Genomic DNA, 24191 nt, shown 5'->3' on the forward strand with positions numbered 1-24191 from the left:
CGCGGCTCCGCCTAACGCCACCATCTAAATGCTGGGCCTCAGATTCTGTATGTTCTGGCTTGTGCCCATTTGCTGGAAAAGAGGATGAATACAAAATTAGCCTAGAGAATTTTACACTAATGAAGTCGAGGATCGATCTTTAACTTAGGGCTCCATTGCATTAAAGAGAACTTTTCCACATTACATATTAACAAAAATATATTTGGAAATTTTTTTTTAAAAAAAAATCAACATCGTTGATGATCTATTAGCACTTCGATTGCTATGTATAAAATTTTGTAGGAAATTGACTTAAGTTTTGTCCTTTCATTAATTATCACAAATTTTATTATAATTTTGATTTTTTAACCATTCAAAGATTTCTTGTAAAATAAATGTCAAAATATATTTTTAGAAATATTAATTTTTAGTATGTTGATCAAGGAATAAAAAAAAAAGTAAAATGATATAATAGGATGATTTTATAAAGTAATAGTAATAGGGTGTAAATAAATGGAGAGAATTCCAATGGTCCAACCCCTAATATGGAAATCAAAGCAGCATGTTGGATTGATTTTGAGCTTAAGAAGGGGTGCGTTTGATAAATCTGAATTTTAAAAATTGAAATTGAAATTTTGAATATATTAAATTATTAATTGTTAAATATTAAATTTGATATATTTAAGTGTATATATCAAATTAAGTAATAAGTGAACATGTTAACATTTGAACTCATTAATTCTAAATATTGGACTAGATTATCAAACAAAGATTAACATTAATGTTGAATGGCTTATAGCGTAGATTAGCTGTACTTATTGGTGAGCGACCGAACCTAAGTTGTAATCATCCTAGACTGCAAATGCCAACCTCGTCTACACGCCATAGTGGGCGGCCCAGGAAATTGACTCTATAATTGAACAAAAGCGGTCCAGTGACCTAGAAATTGGTGTTAGGTCAAAGTTTATTTTTTTGGGTTTGAAAAAGGTGTTGGGTCAAAGCTGAGCGACGCTCTATGAGGCCCAAGTTGATTGTGTGTAATTATCAAACCTTGCCCAGCATAAACACGCTCTCGATCCACATTAACGGGCTCGGGGTACATTCTTGATGTTGAAATATTTGCATTGGGGTGGACTTTTGAAAATGAACTTGCAAATTTGTCCCGTTTAAATTAAGTCTGAATTTTCTCTTAGCAGCAACAAACAGCCTTAGCTTGCGGCGATCATTTTAATGGGTTCACATAATCATCAATCAGTGTAAGAGTTGACAAATATTAAATTTTAGTTGACCTAATTTAGTTCATGACTGAACTACTTTTGAAGAGAGTCGGTGACACTTCTAGAAATTTTAGAATTACAAATTTTTCCCACCTTTTTCTAGAAAATAACATCGCAGTGATTTTTTTTAAATATGATGTGTATGATATTAGAAAAAATAAAAGGAGTTGAGAAATTTGTTAAGGCACTGTTTGGATTGAACGTAAATGAAGAAAAGGAAAGGAAAGGGCTTTGGAAAAAAAAAATATACAAAAAGAAGAATACGGAAAATCGAAATCCATTCATCTTGTTTGAATTACAAAATGAAAGGAAAGGAAACAATTCCAAGTTAGTTACATTTTTATCAATAGTATAAAACTCTAATTTATAAACACATAATAAGTTTTTTAGAAAATTTCAAATCTTCATTAATTTTGGTGTGTTTTCCGTCCGCTTTGAGAAAAAATAACTAGATTTTATCCCTCCCTTTCCTTCCATATCCTTTCCTTTACCTTCTCAAAAAAATCAGTCTAAATGTTTGGATCCATCGGTTTTTGAAAGATTAGTTTTTTAAATACTATAAAAATTTTTAAAAATTACTCTAAATGGTACCCTAAAAAGTAGTCTAATTTATTTTTAATATTTAAAAAATATCCCAAAATATATTCTAAAAACTCTACTACTCTTAAATATCCCAAAATTTTTCAAAAATATCTCAAATATACTCTAAAAATTCTGTTACAGTAAAATTTTTCAAAAATATTTCCAAAACATGAATATATTCGAAAACACAATTTTTTTTTTCACAAAACTTGAAAATCAAGCAAGCATTAGTTTATGTTACGTGTCTACTCTTCTTTATTTATTTATTTATTTATTTGGTAGAAACGTGTCTACCCTTTCACTTACCGTTCATGCCATGTAAAAATAAGTCAAAACTTGAGGATTAAGGTAAGCTAACATCATCGCCGACTGCCGGAAAGTTTGAAAAGGCCGAGCCCCGACAACATTAATAGGAAGTCGGCGCCGAGCAGCCGAAGTAATAATTGTCACAACATGTTAGAACTTGGTCATCATGTTTTATCTTATGTTACACGTTTCTCTGTTCTCATGGCCATCATTTTTACATTCATTTCTTCCACTCCTTGGACTTGTTCAAAGTATTTTGCATATGTCCCGCTAGGCGCTAGCCGCAAAGAAGTCTTCAGCGTGGGGACACAAAAATCGCAATCGAATGGTACTTCTGGCGAGGGCACTTTGTTGTCTATTCTTCTGGGATTTGGGTGGACAAAGATTGCTGCGCCTAACGTTAACAAGTAACGTAGGGGAAAAATAACCGTAGAATGATTTTTGGCTTGAAATGAACTTGTAAATAGGGAGAAATTGGATGGCTTCTTGATCAACATATAATTATTAAACCCAGTGCAGACATTAATCCGGTAAGGTCAACGGTCGAATACATTAGTAGTTCAATTGCGAGTTTAGTAGTTGAATCGGTGATTGTATTATATAGTAAAACAATATATTTGAATTATTAAAATTTAAATCAATGATTCAAATTAGCGATTATACCGGTGGTTGAGCCATCAATTTTTTGAGATTTTATCGGTTAAACTGGCGAATTACCGACAAGTTAAAGGATGCTCCGTTCTCTTGTTTAACTATTGATTCAATCCGACTAGATTATCGATTCATTGGATCATGCAATTAAATTGCTGAATCGGGCCGGATCGAGTTTAATAACTATTCTAGAATAGTAGAACCTTTTGCTTTGCTATCAGATGTATCAAATCTTCTTGTTTCACCGGTGATTCGTTTTGGTAAGTTGATCATATTATCCTTCTACGGTGAATTAATCAACTTGATGGCAAAGGACCTTATACTAGTTATATAGGTTCATGTGGTCAAGCTATAATTAATTAGATAAAAGGTAACAAGAATAATTAAAAGGACGCCAAGGGCAAAGGTTATACTACTACCTGATTTTTAGAATCATAATCTGCATATATTCTCGCCATCAGGATAAAATTATACGTCAACAATAGGCTTCGTTTAATTTTTAATGTTCAAAATTCTTAGGTAAATTCGTTGTGTCATCGTTCATATCAATTGAATTCCTTCTCTCGCTTCGCAAACTCAAAACTAGAAAAAAAAAATAGGCCTCATTGCTTGAATTCGTTGATGTGTCTCTTTCTTTACCAACAACCCTTTCTCTTCCCCGGCTCAATGATTCGATTCGAAGAACCCCTCCACCCGTGCCAAGGAAAAAGAGAGAAAGAGAAAAAGTGAAAAGGGAGAAGACGATCAATGCGTAATCAACTTTAGTGAAACAATAAGCATCCCCAATTGGAACAAAATATCAGAAAGGTCCAATTCCTGTGGGTGCCTAGAGAAATAAATCATTGCTCAGAACGTTTAGATCTGTAGTTATCCACGAGATAACATCCTTGAACAGTTAAAAACTTTTCTGCTGCCACTTCTTTTTCACCTTTGATCAAGATAATGGAGTTTTACCTAAGTTGCATCTTTCAAACTATTCCACGTGTGCTGTACATACTTTTAGGGCGGTGCCAAAAATCTAAAGGTCGTTCAGAATGATGGAAGACGGCAGCCAAAAGCAGTCCTTATTCATATCATATATTTCCCACTTGAGAGTATAAGGAAAGCAAGAGAAAGAAAACTGATAAATTCGCGAAAGTAGTACGATGAATGAAGTACACGCGAGCTTTCTTGTTTTTCCTTCTTTTTCATTTTCCAGTGTTCATATTCGTGGAGTCCTTGGTGTCTGTGAAAAATGTGAGGTATCAAATACCTTTTTTGTTGTTTGTATATCTGGTTGGTGGGAATTGGGATAAGAAAATACACAGAGATTATGAGGATAGCTAATTTTACGTGTCAATTTAGGCCAAGAAGAAACAGTAAGCTATCATGACGTTAACCATTGCAGCTATCTCTTCATTTTGATCTTCTTTTTCTCTGTGAGAACCCTGAAAATAGACATATAAATATCAGTGCATATTTTATTTGCATTTTAATTCTTTAATAAATTTTAGCACTAAGTCCAATTGTTTTTAAGTAAGTACGTAGAAATAAACGTTATGTGCAAAATAAAAGAATTGTGCTAAACTACTAAACTTCTTAGTTTTGTTACATTAACTTCATATTTCAATGGTAAACTATTTCATTGATCTAATAATTAATTTTTTTGAATTCTAGTATTGTAATTAATTGTTTTGAAATAAAAGGGTAAAGATAATTTCTATGTAATAAATAATATAATTGTGCCAATATTGAATTATTCGGTTTTGCTATACTAAATTAATATTTCTTGAGTTGGATTAATTCTATTACTTTAAAATAAATTCTTTGATTTCCGATAGCTAGTTTTAATCGTTAATAATGTTAAATGTTTATAGGAATTTCCGCGTTAAGATAAAAATCAATGAATTTTAGATAAATATGATATTCCTATACTAAACATACTTAAGGCATGAAAATTCGATAAATTTTGTGTAGGATAACTTTAATTCTTGAGAATAAACAATTGGAGATGCGGATAATTAAGTTAATCGCTATATAATGTTAGGAACCTTAATATTTAAGTTTAATCGATATTTATTCGATAAAAATGGTTAAGTATATTGGGAGGGGTTATTAGGCGTTCAAATCACCCTTGAGGATAAATTTGAGAAATTAAGTTGAGATTAGGAAACCAAGTGAAAAGACCAAAAGACCTTACAATTCCATGCGAAACCAAACGACCCTTATGACAAATTCCCATCACCGCAACTTCGACCAATTGCATTTTAACCAATTCGATACGCAACCTTTCGTAAACCGCGGCACCACAAAACCACTTGATCAAATTCACACTACATCTCACAACCATTTCAGCCGACTCTTTCTCTGCACAAACCAAAGTCGAAATCAACTTCACTCCAAATACCACTCTACTCTTTCATTCTTGATTCACAACAAAACCTCATTTCTTCCCTGCCTTGACCGAGAGCACCGAGAGAGGGAGAGAGCTGCCGGAAACTTCTTGGATTCAGCCGTGAGTTGGAGCAAAGCCAGGGAAGGGAATCTGCCGGAAGCTTCACCAATTCTACCTTCATCCACAACCCTTTTCAGCCGCAACTCCAAACCAGAATCACCATCTGCACTTGGCCGAGAGCTAGGAAGGAAATTTCTGGAATTTCGTGTGAAAGATTGGTTGCTAGCTGAGGTAATTTCTGGTCTAAAATAGGTTGATTATTAGTTGATCAAGCTATATCAGAGATTACATGTTTAGATTATACAATCGGATGCTGAAATCAAAACCTTAGGAAAATTTCTGTTTTGAGAAATTGTTGCTACCGAGACTTGAGGTGTTATTGCAGCTCCAATTTTGTTTTGTGTGATAATCTGAACACCCAAATGTCTTTAGCTGAGTAAGAACTGGAAGATTAAGACCATGTATGATGAATTGGGCATTCGAATGAAGTGTTAAAGCAGAGATAAATTTCTGGGTTAGTTTGGGGTAAGAAAATTCTGCCGAGAGCCTAGCTTAATTATTACAGCTTAACTTGGTTCAATTTGGTTGCTATCAAACTGATTTCTGGTCTGGATATGATAGCTAGTTAAATTCAGCAGTTGTGCATGTGAAATTAAGTGCAAAATACAGGAATTAACCATAGAAAAAAAATGGTTTGTGACTAAACAAATGCTGGAAGAATTTCTGGTTTGGCCGAGAGCTTAGCTTAAAGCTTTGCAACCTGATTTGGTTTAGTGTTGTTGTTTAAACTTATAACCATGATTAGATGACTAATAACAAGTTAATTAGGCCCTGCATGTAGTTGATTAGTAAGTTTTAAATCAGAGAAATAAAGGTTAAGAGTACATTCTGCTTCAAGGCATGATCACCCGAGCCCAAGCAGGAAAATTTCTGGAAATTTTGATGTTAATAATGATAGTTTGAACTCAATTTTGAAAGTGGAAAATTTTAGTAACTAACTAGGTGTTTAAAATGTTGAATTGAGTAACTAACACCATGTTTAAACCAAGGAAATTTGAACTAAAGTTGAATTGTTTGCTGGAAATCTTTGAAGCCGCAAGCAAGGTTGAACCAGAAATTTCAGTTTGCCTTTAGAAAGTTTAAATGGTTTCTGAACATTTATTTTATTGTTTCCTTGGACTATGATGGTCTTGAGCTACATAAGAGATGCAAAATTTAAGTGGTTTGGCGAGGAAATATTTAATATATTGAAGGATTGAATTAAAGAGGTTAGTATACAAATGCTGGAATTTCCTTTGTGATGGCCGAAGGTTGAGTTGGAAGCTCAACTTAGTTTCGAAAATTTCCTTCAAATCATGAGGGATGGAAATGCCTGGAATATGTTGTTTTGGAATTATATAAGAAATGTATGGATGGTTTGAATAAAAACATTTTGGTGCAAAAAGAGAAAAAGGAGTTTTTCACATGTGAAAAATGACATTTCAGATTTTTGGATGTCCCTGACCAATTTCAGTAAAATGCTTATATCTTGGTGTAGAAAAATCCGTTTAAGGTGCCGTCAGTGGCATTTGAAACTAGAAACATGGGCCTTGGTTCTGTAGAAATTTTATATTTTTCCTCCATGTGTACGGCTGTACGTGACTCCTCAAAGTAGGCTGTCTTGACTTAATGTCCTGTTTCTTCAGGAAAATGAATTTTGACTTGAATCGAATGTTGGGCCTATCTGTGATTTGAATTTCTGAATTTCAAGTGAAGCTTACATGCTAAAATTTTCTGGTATGTGAATGGCATTGAGCCTAGTAAAATGCTATGGTGGTAATCTGAATTTCTCGAGTTATTTAAGCGTTAAATTAGCCGTGACTTTACTCCTTGTTTCTAGTTGAAATTTTGGTTTGAAAGTGATTGGTTGCTATCAAGAGCTAATGATTGATGAAGCTCTTGGCCATTTGAATGATTTTCTAAGTACTACAGGGTGACGAAAGTTAATTGCTGGAATGTCTTGGAGGCTTTACTTTTATTTTATTTTTAGTTGCTTATGATGGGCTTGCTGAAACCAAGTGCTAATGATTGATGAAGCCTTGGTTGATCATTTTATTTTATTCAGAAATGCACTTGTTGAAATCTAGGGCTAATGATTGACGAAGCCCTAGTAATTTGCTATGTGATTTTTGTCATATTTTGATCCATATTATAATTTCGAAACGGAATCGGAGCTGTGGAAGTTGTATCGACCTTGCGAACTCGAGTAGCTGTGATCAAATTAATCAGAAATATTTTTCCAGCTAGTATTATATTATAAAACTTTCCAACTCGATAATTTCCTTTAGCTCAAACTAGCCTCGATTAGTAAATAAGTTATATAGCTTTTGAAAATTCTAAGTCTTATTTTAATTCATTTTCTTTCCTTAAGCTATAGTTAACTATAGGAAAAGTTCCAAAATACGAGTTGTAATAATTCTGGGGAAAAGCATGGGAAACTTGCTCGGCAAGAAACCTTATTTTAGGGTAAAATAGTTTTAGTAATAATTTTTGCAGGAACCATAGCTTTAAAGAAATGTTCAAAGTAACTTTCTAACATTGATATTAAGAGGTTTGTCGACTTATTTCCAGAAAATTTATACTAGTTACCCTTTTTATAAGGAAAAGTACCTCAAGGAAAATTATAAGAAACATTTCTACTATTTGTGTCAAGTTTCAATCTAAGTAGATTTTTGAAATTACTATGGGAAAGTAAACTAGCAATATATTAGATAAACCTCAATGTGTTCGAGTCTAAAGACTGAATAAAAGCTTATAATTTCAATATTTGATATTCTAGGATATTGCGAGGAAGCGGAATTCGATTCCCAACTTGACATCTGAACTTCACTCTTGGTGAGTGTCCCTGCTTGTTTTATGTTATGTGGTTAAGCGCTTTATTAACTTGCTATATTATAACTATGAAGTGGTTTTGACCCATCGAAGTGAGCAATGTGTACTTTATCACACTAGCCTTTCGAGTGGTGACTTGCGTAAAACATTTTTTTTGTGAATCAAGTGCTAGACGTAAAGTCGTTGGGTGAATCCCTCGACGAGTCAATAATAATCAATCAAGTGCTAGACGTAAAGTCGTTGGGTGAATCCCTCGACGAGTCAATAATAATAAATCAAGTGCTAGACGTAAAGTCGTTGGGTGAATCCCTCGACGAGTCAATAATAATCAATCAAGTGCTAGACGTAAAGTCGTTGGGTGAATCCCTCGACGAGTCTATAATAATAATGTAAGTTCAGGACGTAACGTCGTTGGGTGAATCCCTCGACCAGTCTAAGGTACACTTGGGTATTATCGCCTTCCTATTTGTTTACTTCAATCGAATCAATACGTGTTAATTGTTTTAATTGATTGCATGTTTTTGGGGCACCACTGAGCTTTAGCTCACCCCACGTTTATTGTTTTCCTTAACAGGTTCTGGAAACTGAAAGCTGGATGCTTACTTAAGTTTTCCTTTTGGATTGTATTTGAATGCTATAACTTATTCTGTGGGCTGTAATGTGTTATTGAGATAATGCACTTTTCTTTTGGGTTGCCACTTGAAACGGGAAAATGGGTAAACCCTAATTCGATTACTTGGCCTGTAAATTTGTAATAGAGATTTATGTATTTATCTACCCGGATTGGTACGACTTTATATTTTGGTACGTAGCACGTGGGATGTTTAAGAGCCTCGACTGGCTAATTTATCTCTGCTATCTCTGAAGTTAAGTTGGATGTAAGGATGATCTTATTCGGGAAAATTTGTTTTGTAACAGAGTAGTTTATTACTCCAAGGTTTTAGGTTAGAATGCTTGCATGAGTCCTGGCGAGAGTTGGGCAGACGGCCCGCCAACCCTTTGGTTCGCCTTAGGGGAAAGTGGGGTCGCCACAGGTGGTATCAGAGCCATATGCCGACAGTTGGGACTTTAAGTCCTTCGTCTGGAAAAGCCCCGAGCCTCTCGTTCGTGAAGAGTCACGAAGCGAAACTCTCCGTAGGGGATGCCCGCGTGCGGGTGGCAACCTGATAGGTACCCCGTGATGTGACCCTGAGAACTGTGGTGGTATCAGAGCTCTTATCGAGCTCGTGCCGGGAGAGGACTCTCGGACTGTGGGGATTGACTCGTTAAGTGTGGAACAAAAGTTTATAGTTGGGATATTAGACATGTATGTTGGGTAGGAATCTCAAATATAGGTAAGTTACTCTTGGGACTGGCCAGCCTGAGGTGTGAATTATCCTATAGTCAGATTCTTGTACCCGAATACCAGATATTTCATTAAATGGTGTATTTGCAATTGAAAAGAATTCAGTATATCGCATTATGATGTGACTAGAAATCATGACTAAGTTTGGAAAAGTAGGATTGAAGGAATCAAGTCTAACTTTTGAAAGTTAAAGGTAAAGAGCCAATGGTGTGATCTTGAAGATTAGTGCCAATTACGTATTTAAGAGGAATTTATGGAAGCGAAATCGGAAGAATGAGTGGGGCCTAGTGGGATTGTCAAAGACTAAACTAATGAAGGTTAAGTTGAATCTAAACTAAGGGTTGAGCTATTAGTTATGTGGTTATAATAATCGGTGTATTATTGACTTGCTTTCCTTCATGTTTATAAAGATCGAAATATGAGTTATGTGTGAAAATATTAAATGTACCGTGAATTGTTTGGCTTTTAAAGTTGTATGAACTTTGGTATGTGAATATATGCTTTAAGTGTTTTAAATTTTCTTTCTCTTGGTATTCATGTTGACTTCACTTAATAATAACAAGTAAATAAATAGCAACATCTTCGCTTGATCACTTTATTTTTATCAATAGGCATAACTAGGCTATGGATCTACAAGTTAGAAATAGAGGACGTGGGAGACCAACTAGGCAACACCCCGAGGGTGGTAGTGATAGGGAACCTGAGGCCAACCCAGGCCATGGTCAGGGAAACGTGGCCGGAGATCCAGTGGCCACCGCAATCAATAGAATAACTGATGTGTTAGAGCGCATGACTGAGCATCAAGCCCATGGAGCGGTGCATCAGCAAGGAGGCCCAATCGATTACGAGGATCGGGCATTAGAGAGATTCCTGAAGTTTGGACCTCCTAAGTTCTACGGAGGCCCAGAACCTGAGGTAGCCGAAGGTTGGTGGGAAAGGATCTCTGATATTTTTGCCGCTCTAAATTATACGGAAGAGAGGCAAGTGACTTTTGCAGCATTCCAGTTTGAAGGAGCTGCTCGTTCCTGGTGGAACCTAATTAGGGTCAATTGGGACAGGAATCATATTCCCAGGACCTGGGCGAACTTCACAAGGGAGTTCAACGCCAAATTTCTTCCACCTCTCATTCAAGAAAAGAGAGAGGACGACTTCATAAAATGTAAACAAGGGGCGATGAGTGTCGCCGAATATGAAGTCCAGTTCACAAAATTGTCCCGATTTGCTCCTGAACTGATAGCCACGGAACAAAGGCGTGTCCGGAGGTTTGTGCAGGGACTAAACGTGGAAATTCAGGAGGGATTAGCTGCTGTTCGGATAGACACATTTGCTGATGCTGTAGAAAGAGCTCAAAGGGTTGAAGTTGCTAGAACTCAAGTAAAAACTTACCAGGCCAAGAAAAGATTTGCACCTAGCAGCAGTCGGGAGCCGACTTATACAAATGCTCCACTGGCCAAAGTGGGTCGAGGAACTGGTGCCAGAGGTGCCGGAGGAAGAAATAATGGAACTAACGGGGGACCAAATGGAAGAGGTCAACCTAGGAACGCTCCACAAGGAAGTCGTGCGATAACTTTCCTGGGAACTTGTGGGTATTGCAAGAAACCTGGACATACCGAGGCCGGTTGCTGGAGGAAAGCAGGAAAGTGCTTGAAGTGTGGAAGCAGCGAGCACCAAATTGCCGGTTGCCCGAAAATACAAGAGGATAATACCCTGAATGATGAACCAGCCAACATTAGAGAGAATAGGCCGAAAGTTCCTACCAGGGTTTACGCTATAAATGACCAACCTGTACCTGATTCTTCGGAAGCCGTGGAAGGTACTCTTCCCATTTCTCATCAATTAGCTAGAGTGTTAATTGATCATAGCGCAACTCATTCATTTGTGAACCAAACTTTTCCATCCGGAGTTAACGTCAAACCTGTTAGATTACCCTTGACCTTGAAGTTAAAACATCAATGGGTAATAAGATTTTAATCAGTAGCTTAACTTATAATAACTGTGAATTCTGGATTGAAGGGCATAAAATACTAGTGGATCTAATCAAATTGGACATACGAGGTTATGATGTTATTATATGAAAGAATTTTCTAGCTCATCACCATGCTAAGCTTGATTGCAGAACAAAAGTATTGGAACTTTGGATTTCCGAAGAAGCAACTTGGGAGTTAGAAGAAGAAATGCAGAAAAAGTATTCCGATTTGTTTCTCAAGAAAGTAAGAATTTTGAGGACAAAATTCATTTTAAGGAGGGGAGGATGTGAGAACCCTGAAAATAGACATATAAATATCAGTGCATATTTTATTTGCATTTTAATTCTTTAATAAATTTTAGCACTAAGTCCAATTGTTTTTAAGTAAGTACGTAGAAATAAACGTTATGTGCAAAATAAAAGAATTGTGCTAAACTACTAAACTTCTTAGTTTTGTTACATTAACTTCATATTTCAATGGTAAACTATTTCATTGATCTAATAATTAATTTTTTTGAATTCTAGTATTGTAATTAATTGTTTTGAAATAAAAGGGTAAAGATAATTTCTATGTAATAAATAATATAATTGTGCCAATATTGAATTATTCGGTTTTGCTATACTAAATTAATATTTCTTGAGTTGGATTAATTCTATTACTTTAAAATAAATTCTTTGATTTCCGATAGCTAGTTTTAATCGTTAATAATGTTAAATGTTTATAGGAATTTCCGCGTTAAGATAAAAATCAATGAATTTTAGATAAATATGATATTCCTATACTAAACATACTTAAGGCATGAAAATTCGATAAATTTTGTGTAGGATAACTTTAATTCTTGAGAATAAACAATTGGAGATGCGGATAATTAAGTTAATCGCTATATAATGTTAGGAACCTTAATATTTAAGTTTAATCGATATTTATTCGATAAAAATGGTTAAGTATATTGGGAGGGGTTATTAGGCGTTCAAATCACCCTTGAGGATAAATTTGAGAAATTAAGTTGAGATTAGGAAACCAAGTGAAAAGACCAAAAGACCTTACAATTCCATGCGAAACCAAACGACCCTTATGACAAATTCCCATCACCGCAACTTCGACCAATTGCATTTTAACCAATTCGATACGCAACCTTTCGTAAACCGCGGCACCACAAAACCACTTGATCAAATTCACACTACATCTCACAACCATTTCAGCCGACTCTTTCTCTGCACAAACCAAAGTCGAAATCAACTTCACTCCAAATACCACTCTACTCTTTCATTCTTGATTCACAACAAAACCTCATTTCTTCCCTGCCTTGACCGAGAGCACCGAGAGAGGGAGAGAGCTGCCGGAAACTTCTTGGATTCAGCCGTGAGTTGGAGCAAAGCCAGGGAAGGGAATCTGCCGGAAGCTTCACCAATTCTACCTTCATCCACAACCCTTTTCAGCCGCAACTCCAAACCAGAATCACCATCTGCACTTGGCCGAGAGCTAGGAAGGAAATTTCTGGAATTTCGTGTGAAAGATTGGTTGCTAGCTGAGGTAATTTCTGGTCTAAAATAGGTTGATTATTAGTTGATCAAGCTATATCAGAGATTACATGTTTAGATTATACAATCGGATGCTGAAATCAAAACCTTAGGAAAATTTCTGTTTTGAGAAATTGTTGCTACCGAGACTTGAGGTGTTATTGCAGCTCCAATTTTGTTTTGTGTGATAATCTGAACACCCAAATGTCTTTAGCTGAGTAAGAACTGGAAGATTAAGACCATGTATGATGAATTGGGCATTCGAATGAAGTGTTAAAGCAGAGATAAATTTCTGGGTTAGTTTGGGGTAAGAAAATTCTGCCGAGAGCCTAGCTTAATTATTACAGCTTAACTTGGTTCAATTTGGTTGCTATCAAACTGATTTCTGGTCTGGATATGATAGCTAGTTAAATTCAGCAGTTGTGCATGTGAAATTAAGTGCAAAATACAGGAATTAACCATAGAAAAAAAATGGTTTGTGACTAAACAAATGCTGGAAGAATTTCTGGTTTGGCCGAGAGCTTAGCTTAAAGCTTTGCAACCTGATTTGGTTTAGTGTTGTTGTTTAAACTTATAACCATGATTAGATGACTAATAACAAGTTAATTAGGCCCTGCATGTAGTTGATTAGTAAGTTTTAAATCAGAGAAATAAAGGTTAAGAGTACATTCTGCTTCAAGGCATGATCACCCGAGCCCAAGCAGGAAAATTTCTGGAAATTTTGATGTTAATAATGATAGTTTGAACTCAATTTTGAAAGTGGAAAATTTTAGTAACTAACTAGGTGTTTAAAATGTTGAATTGAGTAACTAACACCATGTTTAAACCAAGGAAATTTGAACTAAAGTTGAATTGTTTGCTGGAAATCTTTGAAGCCGCAAGCAAGGTTGAACCAGAAATTTCAGTTTGCCTTTAGAAAGTTTAAATGGTTTCTGAACATTTATTTTATTGTTTCCTTGGACTATGATGGTCTTGAGCTACATAAGAGATGCAAAATTTAAGTGGTTTGGCGAGGAAATATTTAATATATTGAAGGATTGAATTAAAGAGGTTAGTATACAAATGCTGGAATTTCCTTTGTGATGGCCGAAGGTTGAGTTGGAAGCTCAACTTAGTTTCGAAAATTTCCTTCAAATCATGAGGGATGGAAATGCCTGGAATATGTTGTTTTGGAATTATATAAGAAATGTATGGATGGTTTGAATAAAAACATTTTGGTGCAAAAAGAGAAAAAGGAGTTTTTCACATGTGAAAAATGACATTTCAGATTTTTGGATGTCCCTGACCAATTTCAGTAAAATGCTTATATCTTGGTGTAGAAAAATCCGTTTAAGGTGCCGTCAGTGGCATTTGAAACTAGAAACATGGGCCTTGGTTCTGTAGAAATTTTATATTTTTCCTCCATGTGTACGGCTGTACGTGACTCCTCAAAGTAGGCTGTCTTGACTTAATGTCCTGTTTCTTCAGGAAAATGAATTTTGACTTGAATCGAATGTTGGGCCTATCTGTGATTTGAATTTCTGAATTTCAAGTGAAGCTTACATGCTAAAATTTTCTGGTATGTGAATGGCATTGAGCCTAGTAAAATGCTATGGTGGTAATCTGAATTTCTCGAGTTATTTAAGCGTTAAATTAGCCGTGACTTTACTCCTTGTTTCTAGTTGAAATTTTGGTTTGAAAGTGATTGGTTGCTATCAAGAGCTAATGATTGATGAAGCTCTTGGCCATTTGAATGATTTTCTAAGTACTACAGGGTGACGAAAGTTAATTGCTGGAATGTCTTGGAGGCTTTACTTTTATTTTATTTTTAGTTGCTTATGATGGGCTTGCTGAAACCAAGTGCTAATGATTGATGAAGCCTTGGTTGATCATTTTATTTTATTCAGAAATGCACTTGTTGAAATCTAGGGCTAATGATTGACGAAGCCCTAGTAATTTGCTATGTGATTTTTGTCATATTTTGATCCATATTATAATTTCGAAACGGAATCGGAGCTGTGGAAGTTGTATCGACCTTGCGAACTCGAGTAGCTGTGATCAAATTAATCAGAAATATTTTTCCAGCTAGTATTATATTATAAAACTTTCCAACTCGATAATTTCCTTTAGCTCAAACTAGCCTCGATTAGTAAATAAGTTATATAGCTTTTGAAAATTCTAAGTCTTATTTTAATTCATTTTCTTTCCTTAAGCTATAGTTAACTATAGGAAAAGTTCCAAAATACGAGTTGTAATAATTCTGGGGAAAAGCATGGGAAACTTGCTCGGCAAGAAACCTTATTTTAGGGTAAAATAGTTTTAGTAATAATTTTTGCAGGAACCATAGCTTTAAAGAAATGTTCAAAGTAACTTTCTAACATTGATATTAAGAGGTTTGTCGACTTATTTCCAGAAAATTTATACTAGTTACCCTTTTTATAAGGAAAAGTACCTCAAGGAAAATTATAAGAAACATTTCTACTATTTGTGTCAAGTTTCAATCTAAGTAGATTTTTGAAATTACTATGGGAAAGTAAACTAGCAATATATTAGATAAACCTCAATGTGTTCGAGTCTAAAGACTGAATAAAAGCTTATAATTTCAATATTTGATATTCTAGGATATTGCGAGGAAGCGGAATTCGATTCCCAACTTGACATCTGAACTTCACTCTTGGTGAGTGTCCCTGCTTGTTTTATGTTATGTGGTTAAGCGCTTTATTAACTTGCTATATTATAACTATGAAGTGGTTTTGACCCATCGAAGTGAGCAATGTGTACTTTATCACACTAGCCTTTCGAGTGGTGACTTGCGTAAAACATTTTTTTTGTGAATCAAGTGCTAGACGTAAAGTCGTTGGGTGAATCCCTCGACGAGTCAATAATAATCAATCAAGTGCTAGACGTAAAGTCGTTGGGTGAATCCCTCGACGAGTCAATAATAATAAATCAAGTGCTAGACGTAAAGTCGTTGGGTGAATCCCTCGACGAGTCAATAATAATCAATCAAGTGCTAGACGTAAAGTCGTTGGGTGAATCCCTCGACGAGTCTATAATAATAATGTAAGTTCAGGACGTAACGTCGTTGGGTGAATCCCTCGACCAGTCTAAGGTACACTTGGGTATTATCGCCTTCCTATTTGTTTACTTCAATCGAATCAATACGTGTTAATTGTTTTAATTGATTGCATGTTTTTGGGGCACCACTGAGCTTTAGCTCACCCCACGTTTATTGTTTTCCTTAACAGGTTCTGGAAACTGAAAGCTGGATGCTTACTTAAGTTTTCCTTTTGGATTGTATTTGAATGCTATAACTTATTCTGTGGGCTGTAATGTGTTATTGAGATAATGCACTTTTCTTTTGGGTTGCCACTTGAAACGGGAAAATGGGTAAACCCTAATTCGATTACTTGGCCTGTAAATTTGTAATAGAGATTTATGTATTTATCTACCCGGATTGGTACGACTTTATATTTTGGTACGTAGCACGTGGGATGTTTAAGAGCCTCGACTGGCTAATTTATCTCTGCTATCTCTGAAGTTAAGTTGGATGTAAGGATGATCTTATTCGGGAAAATTTGTTTTGTAACAGAGTAGTTTATTACTCCAAGGTTTTAGGTTAGAATGCTTGCATGAGTCCTGGCGAGAGTTGGGCAGACGGCCCGCCAACCCTTTGGTTCGCCTTAGGGGAAAGTGGGGTCGCCACAGGTGGTATCAGAGCCATATGCCGACAGTTGGGACTTTAAGTCCTTCGTCTGGAAAAGCCCCGAGCCTCTCGTTCGTGAAGAGTCACGAAGCGAAACTCTCCGTAGGGGATGCCCGCGTGCGGGTGGCAAGTGATAGGTACCCCGTGATGTGACCCTGAGAACTGTCACAGGTGGTATCAGAGCTCTTATCGAGCTCGTGCCGGGAGAGGACTCTCGGACTGTGGGGATTGACTCGTTAAGTGTGGAACAAAAGTTTATAGTTGGGATATTAGACATGTATGTTGGGTAGGAATCTCAAATATAGGTAAGTTACTCTTGGGACTGGCCAGCCTGAGGTGTGAATTATCCTATAGTCAGATTCTTGTACCCGAATACCAGATATTTCATTAAATGGTGTATTTGCAATTGAAAAGAATTCAGTATATCGCATTATGATGTGACTAGAAATCATGACTAAGTTTGGAAAAGTAGGATTGAAGGAATCAAGTCTAACTTTTGAAAGTTAAAGGTAAAGAGCCAATGGTGTGATCTTGAAGATTAGTGCCAATTACGTATTTAAGAGGAATTTATGGAAGCGAAATCGGAAGAATGAGTGGGGCCTAGTGGGATTGTCAAAGACTAAACTAATGAAGGTTAAGTTGAATCTAAACTAAGGGTTGAGCTATTAGTTATGTGGTTATAATAATCGGTGTATTATTGACTTGCTTTCCTTCATGTTTATAAAGATCGAAATATGAGTTATGTGTGAAAATATTAAATGTACCGTGAATTGTTTGGCTTTTAAAGTTGTATGAACTTTGGTATGTGAATATATGCTTTAAGTGTTTTAAATTTTCTTTCTCTTGGTATTCATGTTGACTTCACTTAATAATAACAAGTAAATAAATAGCAACATCTTCGCTTGATCACTTTATTTTTATCAATAGGCATAACTAGGCTATGGATCTACAAGTTAGAAATAGAGGACGTGGGAGACCAACTAGGCAACACCCCGAGGGTGGTAGTGATAGGGAACCTGAGGCCAACCCAGGCCATGGTCAGGGAAACGTGGCCGGAGATCCAGTGGCCACCGCAATCAATAGAATAACTGATGTGTTAGAGCGCATGACTGAGCATCAAGCCCATGGAGCGGTGCATCAGCAAGGAGGCCCAATCGATTACGAGGATCGGGCATTAGAGAGATTCCTGAAGTTTGGACCTCCTAAGTTCTACGGAGGCCCAGAACCTGAGGTAGCCGAAGGTTGGTGGGAAAGGATCTCTGATATTTTTGCCGCTCTAAATTATACGGAAGAGAGGCAAGTGACTTTTGCAGCATTCCAGTTTGAAGGAGCTGCTCGTTCCTGGTGGAACCTAATTAGGGTCAATTGGGACAGGAATCATATTCCCAGGACCTGGGCGAACTTCACAAGGGAGTTCAACGCCAAATTTCTTCCACCTCTCATTCAAGAAAAGAGAGAGGACGACTTCATAAAATGTAAACAAGGGGCGATGAGTGTCGCCGAATATGAAGTCCAGTTCACAAAATTGTCCCGATTTGCTCCTGAACTGATAGCCACGGAACAAAGGCGTGTCCGGAGGTTTGTGCAGGGACTAAACGTGGAAATTCAGGAGGGATTAGCTGCTGTTCGGATAGACACATTTGCTGATGCTGTAGAAAGAGCTCAAAGGGTTGAAGTTGCTAGAACTCAAGTAAAAACTTACCAGGCCAAGAAAAGATTTGCACCTAGCAGCAGTCGGGAGCCGACTTATACAAATGCTCCACTGGCCAAAGTGGGTCGAGGAACTGGTGCCAGAGGTGCCGGAGGAAGAAATAATGGAACTAACGGGGGACCAAATGGAAGAGGTCAACCTAGGAACGCTCCACAAGGAAGTCGTGCGATAACTTTCCTGGGAACTTGTGGGTATTGCAAGAAACCTGGACATACCGAGGCCGGTTGCTGGAGGAAAGCAGGAAAGTGCTTGAAGTGTGGAAGCAGCGAGCACCAAATTGCCGGTTGCCCGAAAATACAAGAGGATAATACCCTGAATGATGAACCAGCCAACATTAGAGAGAATAGGCCGAAAGTTCCTACCAGGGTTTACGCTATAAATGACCAACCTGTACCTGATTCTTCGGAAGCCGTGGAAGGTACTCTTCCCATTTCTCATCAATTAGCTAGAGTGTTAATTGATCATAGCGCAACTCATTCATTTGTGAACCAAACTTTTCCATCCGGAGTTAACGTCAAACCTGTTAGATTACCCTTGACCTTGAAGTTAAAACATCAATGGGTAATAAGATTTTAATCAGTAGCTTAACTTATAATAACTGTGAATTCTGGATTGAAGGGCATAAAATACTAGTGGATCTAATCAAATTGGACATACGAGGTTATGATGTTATTATATGAAAGAATTTTCTAGCTCATCACCATGCTAAGCTTGATTGCAGAACAAAAGTATTGGAACTTTGGATTTCCGAAGAAGCAACTTGGGAGTTAGAAGAAGAAATGCAGAAAAAGTATTCCGATTTGTTTCTCAAGAAAGTAAGAATTTTGAGGACAAAATTCATTTTAAGGAGGGGAGGATGTGAGAACCCTGAAAATAGACATATAAATATCAGTGCATATTTTATTTGCATTTTAATTCTTTAATAAATTTTAGCACTAAGTCCAATTGTTTTTAAGTAAGTACGTAGAAATAAACGTTATGTGCAAAATAAAAGAATTGTGCTAAACTACTAAACTTCTTAGTTTTGTTACATTAACTTCATATTTCAATGGTAAACTATTTCATTGATCTAATAATTAATTTTTTTGAATTCTAGTATTGTAATTAATTGTTTTGAAATAAAAGGGTAAAGATAATTTCTATGTAATAAATAATATAATTGTGCCAATATTGAATTATTCGGTTTTGCTATACTAAATTAATATTTCTTGAGTTGGATTAATTCTATTACTTTAAAATAAATTCTTTGATTTCCGATAGCTAGTTTTAATCGTTAATAATGTTAAATGTTTATAGGAATTTCCGCGTTAAGATAAAAATCAATGAATTTTAGATAAATATGATATTCCTATACTAAACATACTTAAGGCATGAAAATTCGATAAATTTTGTGTAGGATAACTTTAATTCTTGAGAATAAACAATTGGAGATGCGGATAATTAAGTTAATCGCTATATAATGTTAGGAACCTTAATATTTAAGTTTAATCGATATTTATTCGATAAAAATGGTTAAGTATATTGGGAGGGGTTATTAGGCGTTCAAATCACCCTTGAGGATAAATTTGAGAAATTAAGTTGAGATTAGGAAACCAAGTGAAAAGACCAAAAGACCTTACAATTCCATGCGAAACCAAACGACCCTTATGACAAATTCCCATCACCGCAACTTCGACCAATTGCATTTTAACCAATTCGATACGCAACCTTTCGTAAACCGCGGCACCACAAAACCACTTGATCAAATTCACACTACATCTCACAACCATTTCAGCCGACTCTTTCTCTGCACAAACCAAAGTCGAAATCAACTTCACTCCAAATACCACTCTACTCTTTCATTCTTGATTCACAACAAAACCTCATTTCTTCCCTGCCTTGACCGAGAGCACCGAGAGAGGGAGAGAGCTGCCGGAAACTTCTTGGATTCAGCCGTGAGTTGGAGCAAAGCCAGGGAAGGGAATCTGCCGGAAGCTTCACCAATTCTACCTTCATCCACAACCCTTTTCAGCCGCAACTCCAAACCAGAATCACCATCTGCACTTGGCCGAGAGCTAGGAAGGAAATTTCTGGAATTTCGTGTGAAAGATTGGTTGCTAGCTGAGGTAATTTCTGGTCTAAAATAGGTTGATTATTAGTTGATCAAGCTATATCAGAGATTACATGTTTAGATTATACAATCGGATGCTGAAATCAAAACCTTAGGAAAATTTCTGTTTTGAGAAATTGTTGCTACCGAGACTTGAGGTGTTATTGCAGCTCCAATTTTGTTTTGTGTGATAATCTGAACACCCAAATGTCTTTAGCTGAGTAAGAACTGGAAGATTAAGACCATGTATGATGAATTGGGCATTCGAATGAAGTGTTAAAGCAGAGATAAATTTCTGGGTTAGTTTGGGGTAAGAAAATTCTGCCGAGAGCCTAGCTTAATTATTACAGCTTAACTTGGTTCAATTTGGTTGCTATCAAACTGATTTCTGGTCTGGATATGATAGCTAGTTAAATTCAGCAGTTGTGCATGTGAAATTAAGTGCAAAATACAGGAATTAACCATAGAAAAAAAATGGTTTGTGACTAAACAAATGCTGGAAGAATTTCTGGTTTGGCCGAGAGCTTAGCTTAAAGCTTTGCAACCTGATTTGGTTTAGTGTTGTTGTTTAAACTTATAACCATGATTAGATGACTAATAACAAGTTAATTAGGCCCTGCATGTAGTTGATTAGTAAGTTTTAAATCAGAGAAATAAAGGTTAAGAGTACATTCTGCTTCAAGGCATGATCACCCGAGCCCAAGCAGGAAAATTTCTGGAAATTTTGATGTTAATAATGATAGTTTGAACTCAATTTTGAAAGTGGAAAATTTTAGTAACTAACTAGGTGTTTAAAATGTTGAATTGAGTAACTAACACCATGTTTAAACCAAGGAAATTTGAACTAAAGTTGAATTGTTTGCTGGAAATCTTTGAAGCCGCAAGCAAGGTTGAACCAGAAATTTCAGTTTGCCTTTAGAAAGTTTAAATGGTTTCTGAACATTTATTTTATTGTTTCCTTGGACTATGATGGTCTTGAGCTACATAAGAGATGCAAAATTTAAGTGGTTTGGCGAGGAAATATTTAATATATTGAAGGATTGAATTAAAGAGGTTAGTATACAAATGCTGGAATTTCCTTTGTGATGGCCGAAGGTTGAGTTGGAAGCTCAACTTAGTTTCGAAAATTTCCTTCAAATCATGAGGGATGGAAATGCCTGGAATATGTTGTTTTGGAATTATATAAGAAATGTATGGATGGTTTGAATAAAAACATTTTGGTGCAAAAAGAGAAAAAGGAGTTTTTCACATGTGAAAAATGACATTTCAGATTTTTGGATGTCCCTGACCAATTTCAGTAAAATGCTTATATCTTGGTGTAGAAAAATCCGTTTAAGGTGCCGTCAGTGGCATTTGAAACTAGAAACATGGGCCTTGGTTCTGTAGAAATTTTATATTTTTCCTCCATGTGTACGGCTGTACGTGACTCCTCAAAGTAGGCTGTCTTGACTTAATGTCCTGTTTCTTCAGGAAAATGAATTTTGACTTGAATCGAATGTTGGGCCTATCTGTGATTTGAATTTCTGAATTTCAAGTGAAGCTTACATGCTAAAATTTTCTGGTATGTGAATGGCATTGAGCCTAGTAAAATGCTATGGTGGTAATCTGAATTTCTCGAGTTATTTAAGCGTTAAATTAGCCGTGACTTTACTCCTTGTTTCTAGTTGAAATTTTGGTTTGAAAGTGATTGGTTGCTATCAAGAGCTAATGATTGATGAAGCTCTTGGCCATTTGAATGATTTTCTAAGTACTACAGGGTGACGAAAGTTAATTGCTGGAATGTCTTGGAGGCTTTACTTTTATTTTATTTTTAGTTGCTTATGATGGGCTTGCTGAAACCAAGTGCTAATGATTGATGAAGCCTTGGTTGATCATTTTATTTTATTCAGAAATGCACTTGTTGAAATCTAGGGCTAATGATTGACGAAGCCCTAGTAATTTGCTATGTGATTTTTGTCATATTTTGATCCATATTATAATTTCGAAACGGAATCGGAGCTGTGGAAGTTGTATCGACCTTGCGAACTCGAGTAGCTGTGATCAAATTAATCAGAAATATTTTTCCAGCTAGTATTATATTATAAAACTTTCCAACTCGATAATTTCCTTTAGCTCAAACTAGCCTCGATTAGTAAATAAGTTATATAGCTTTTGAAAATTCTAAGTCTTATTTTAATTCATTTTCTTTCCTTAAGCTATAGTTAACTATAGGAAAAGTTCCAAAATACGAGTTGTAATAATTCTGGGGAAAAGCATGGGAAACTTGCTCGGCAAGAAACCTTATTTTAGGGTAAAATAGTTTTAGTAATAATTTTTGCAGGAACCATAGCTTTAAAGAAATGTTCAAAGTAACTTTCTAACATTGATATTAAGAGGTTTGTCGACTTATTTCCAGAAAATTTATACTAGTTACCCTTTTTATAAGGAAAAGTACCTCAAGGAAAATTATAAGAAACATTTCTACTATTTGTGTCAAGTTTCAATCTAAGTAGATTTTTGAAATTACTATGGGAAAGTAAACTAGCAATATATTAGATAAACCTCAATGTGTTCGAGTCTAAAGACTGAATAAAAGCTTATAATTTCAATATTTGATATTCTAGGATATTGCGAGGAAGCGGAATTCGATTCCCAACTTGACATCTGAACTTCACTCTTGGTGAGTGTCCCTGCTTGTTTTATGTTATGTGGTTAAGCGCTTTATTAACTTGCTATATTATAACTATGAAGTGGTTTTGACCCATCGAAGTGAGCAATGTGTACTTTATCACACTAGCCTTTCGAGTGGTGACTTGCGTAAAACATTTTTTTTGTGAATCAAGTGCTAGACGTAAAGTCGTTGGGTGAATCCCTCGACGAGTCAATAATAATCAATCAAGTGCTAGACGTAAAGTCGTTGGGTGAATCCCTCGACGAGTCAATAATAATAAATCAAGTGCTAGACGTAAAGTCGTTGGGTGAATCCCTCGACGAGTCAATAATAATCAATCAAGTGCTAGACGTAAAGTCGTTGGGTGAATCCCTCGACGAGTCTATAATAATAATGTAAGTTCAGGACGTAACGTCGTTGGGTGAATCCCTCGACCAGTCTAAGGTACACTTGGGTATTATCGCCTTCCTATTTGTTTACTTCAATCGAATCAATACGTGTTAATTGTTTTAATTGATTGCATGTTTTTGGGGCACCACTGAGCTTTAGCTCACCCCACGTTTATTGTTTTCCTTAACAGGTTCTGGAAACTGAAAGCTGGATGCTTACTTAAGTTTTCCTTTTGGATTGTATTTGAATGCTATAACTTATTCTGTGGGCTGTAATGTGTTATTGAGATAATGCACTTTTCTTTTGGGTTGCCACTTGAAACGGGAAAATGGGTAAACCCTAATTCGATTACTTGGCCTGTAAATTTGTAATAGAGATTTATGTATTTATCTACCCGGATTGGTACGACTTTATATTTTGGTACGTAGCACGTGGGATGTTTAAGAGCCTCGACTGGCTAATTTTAACAGACCCCCTAAAACGTTTTGTGAATGTTGAATAATTGAAACTATTTCTTTGTCCTTCAGAATCTTATGAATAGCTTAGCTTTTCCTCGAAATATAACCTGTAGCCTGGTAGCACTTTGCTCTGTAGCGTCCCGACCGCATGCTACACACAAACAAACGTGAATATTGCAAATCGAAAAAGCCTGATGGCTCACACATATATAGCATCTAAAGAAGAAGTGTTACAGTAAAATTATCACAAATAATCTCTTGTTCAGACAAATGTTA

The 24191-nt window shown here is 36.1% G+C and overlaps 2 protein-coding genes across 4 annotated transcripts; both read left to right on the forward strand.

Moving 5' to 3' along the window:
• Nucleotides 1-4231: 4231 nt before the first annotated feature.
• LOC113742647 (uncharacterized) lies at nucleotides 4232-16382 on the forward strand. Of its 3 annotated transcripts, XM_072047269.1 has the most exons (5): nucleotides 4232-5460; nucleotides 8048-8103; nucleotides 10057-11258; nucleotides 15533-15588; nucleotides 16160-16382. In XM_072047269.1, the coding sequence occupies exons 3-4, from the start codon at nucleotides 10070-10072 to the stop codon at nucleotides 15574-15576; spliced, it is 1233 nt and encodes a 410-aa protein (XP_071903370.1). In that variant the 5' UTR covers nucleotides 4232-5460; nucleotides 8048-8103; nucleotides 10057-10069; the 3' UTR covers nucleotides 15577-15588; nucleotides 16160-16382. The 3 variants fall into 3 exon arrangements, 2 of the variants coding, with proteins under 2 accessions (XP_071903370.1, XP_071903371.1); XM_072047270.1 differs by lacking the exon at nucleotides 15533-15588; XR_011813467.1 differs by lacking the exons at nucleotides 10057-11258; nucleotides 15533-15588; nucleotides 16160-16382 and adding an exon at nucleotides 8675-8897 and having other exon boundaries at nucleotides 4680-5460.
• LOC140005931 (uncharacterized) lies at nucleotides 11265-23870 on the forward strand. The gene is made up of 5 exons (XM_072047268.1): nucleotides 11265-12945; nucleotides 17545-18746; nucleotides 19050-20433; nucleotides 23021-23076; nucleotides 23648-23870. The coding sequence occupies exons 2-3, from the start codon at nucleotides 17558-17560 to the stop codon at nucleotides 19097-19099; spliced, it is 1239 nt and encodes a 412-aa protein (XP_071903369.1). The 5' UTR covers nucleotides 11265-12945; nucleotides 17545-17557; the 3' UTR covers nucleotides 19100-20433; nucleotides 23021-23076; nucleotides 23648-23870.
• Nucleotides 23871-24191: the final 321 nt, after the last annotated feature.

This window comes from Coffea arabica, chromosome 4e, assembly GCF_036785885.1.
Source record: "Coffea arabica cultivar ET-39 chromosome 4e, Coffea Arabica ET-39 HiFi, whole genome shotgun sequence".
NCBI lineage: Eukaryota > Viridiplantae > Streptophyta > Magnoliopsida > Gentianales > Rubiaceae > Coffea > Coffea arabica.

What these genes read in the sequence shown, in the direction of transcription:
- LOC140005931 (XM_072047268.1), top strand. Translation starts at nt 17,558, where the DNA reads ATGGATCTACAAGTTAGAAATAGAGGACGTGGGAGACCAACTAGGCAA. An exon ending in TTCTTCGGAAGCCGTGGAAG is followed by an intron (nt 18,747 to 19,049) that starts GTACTCTTCCCA and finishes GCTTGATTGCAG; the next exon opens with AACAAAAGTATTGGAACTTT.
- LOC113742647 (XM_072047269.1), top strand. Translation starts at nt 10,070, where the DNA reads ATGGATCTACAAGTTAGAAATAGAGGACGTGGGAGACCAACTAGGCAA. An exon ending in TTCTTCGGAAGCCGTGGAAG is followed by an intron (nt 11,259 to 15,532) that starts GTACTCTTCCCA and finishes TTGATATTCTAG; the next exon opens with GATATTGCGAGGAAGCGGAA.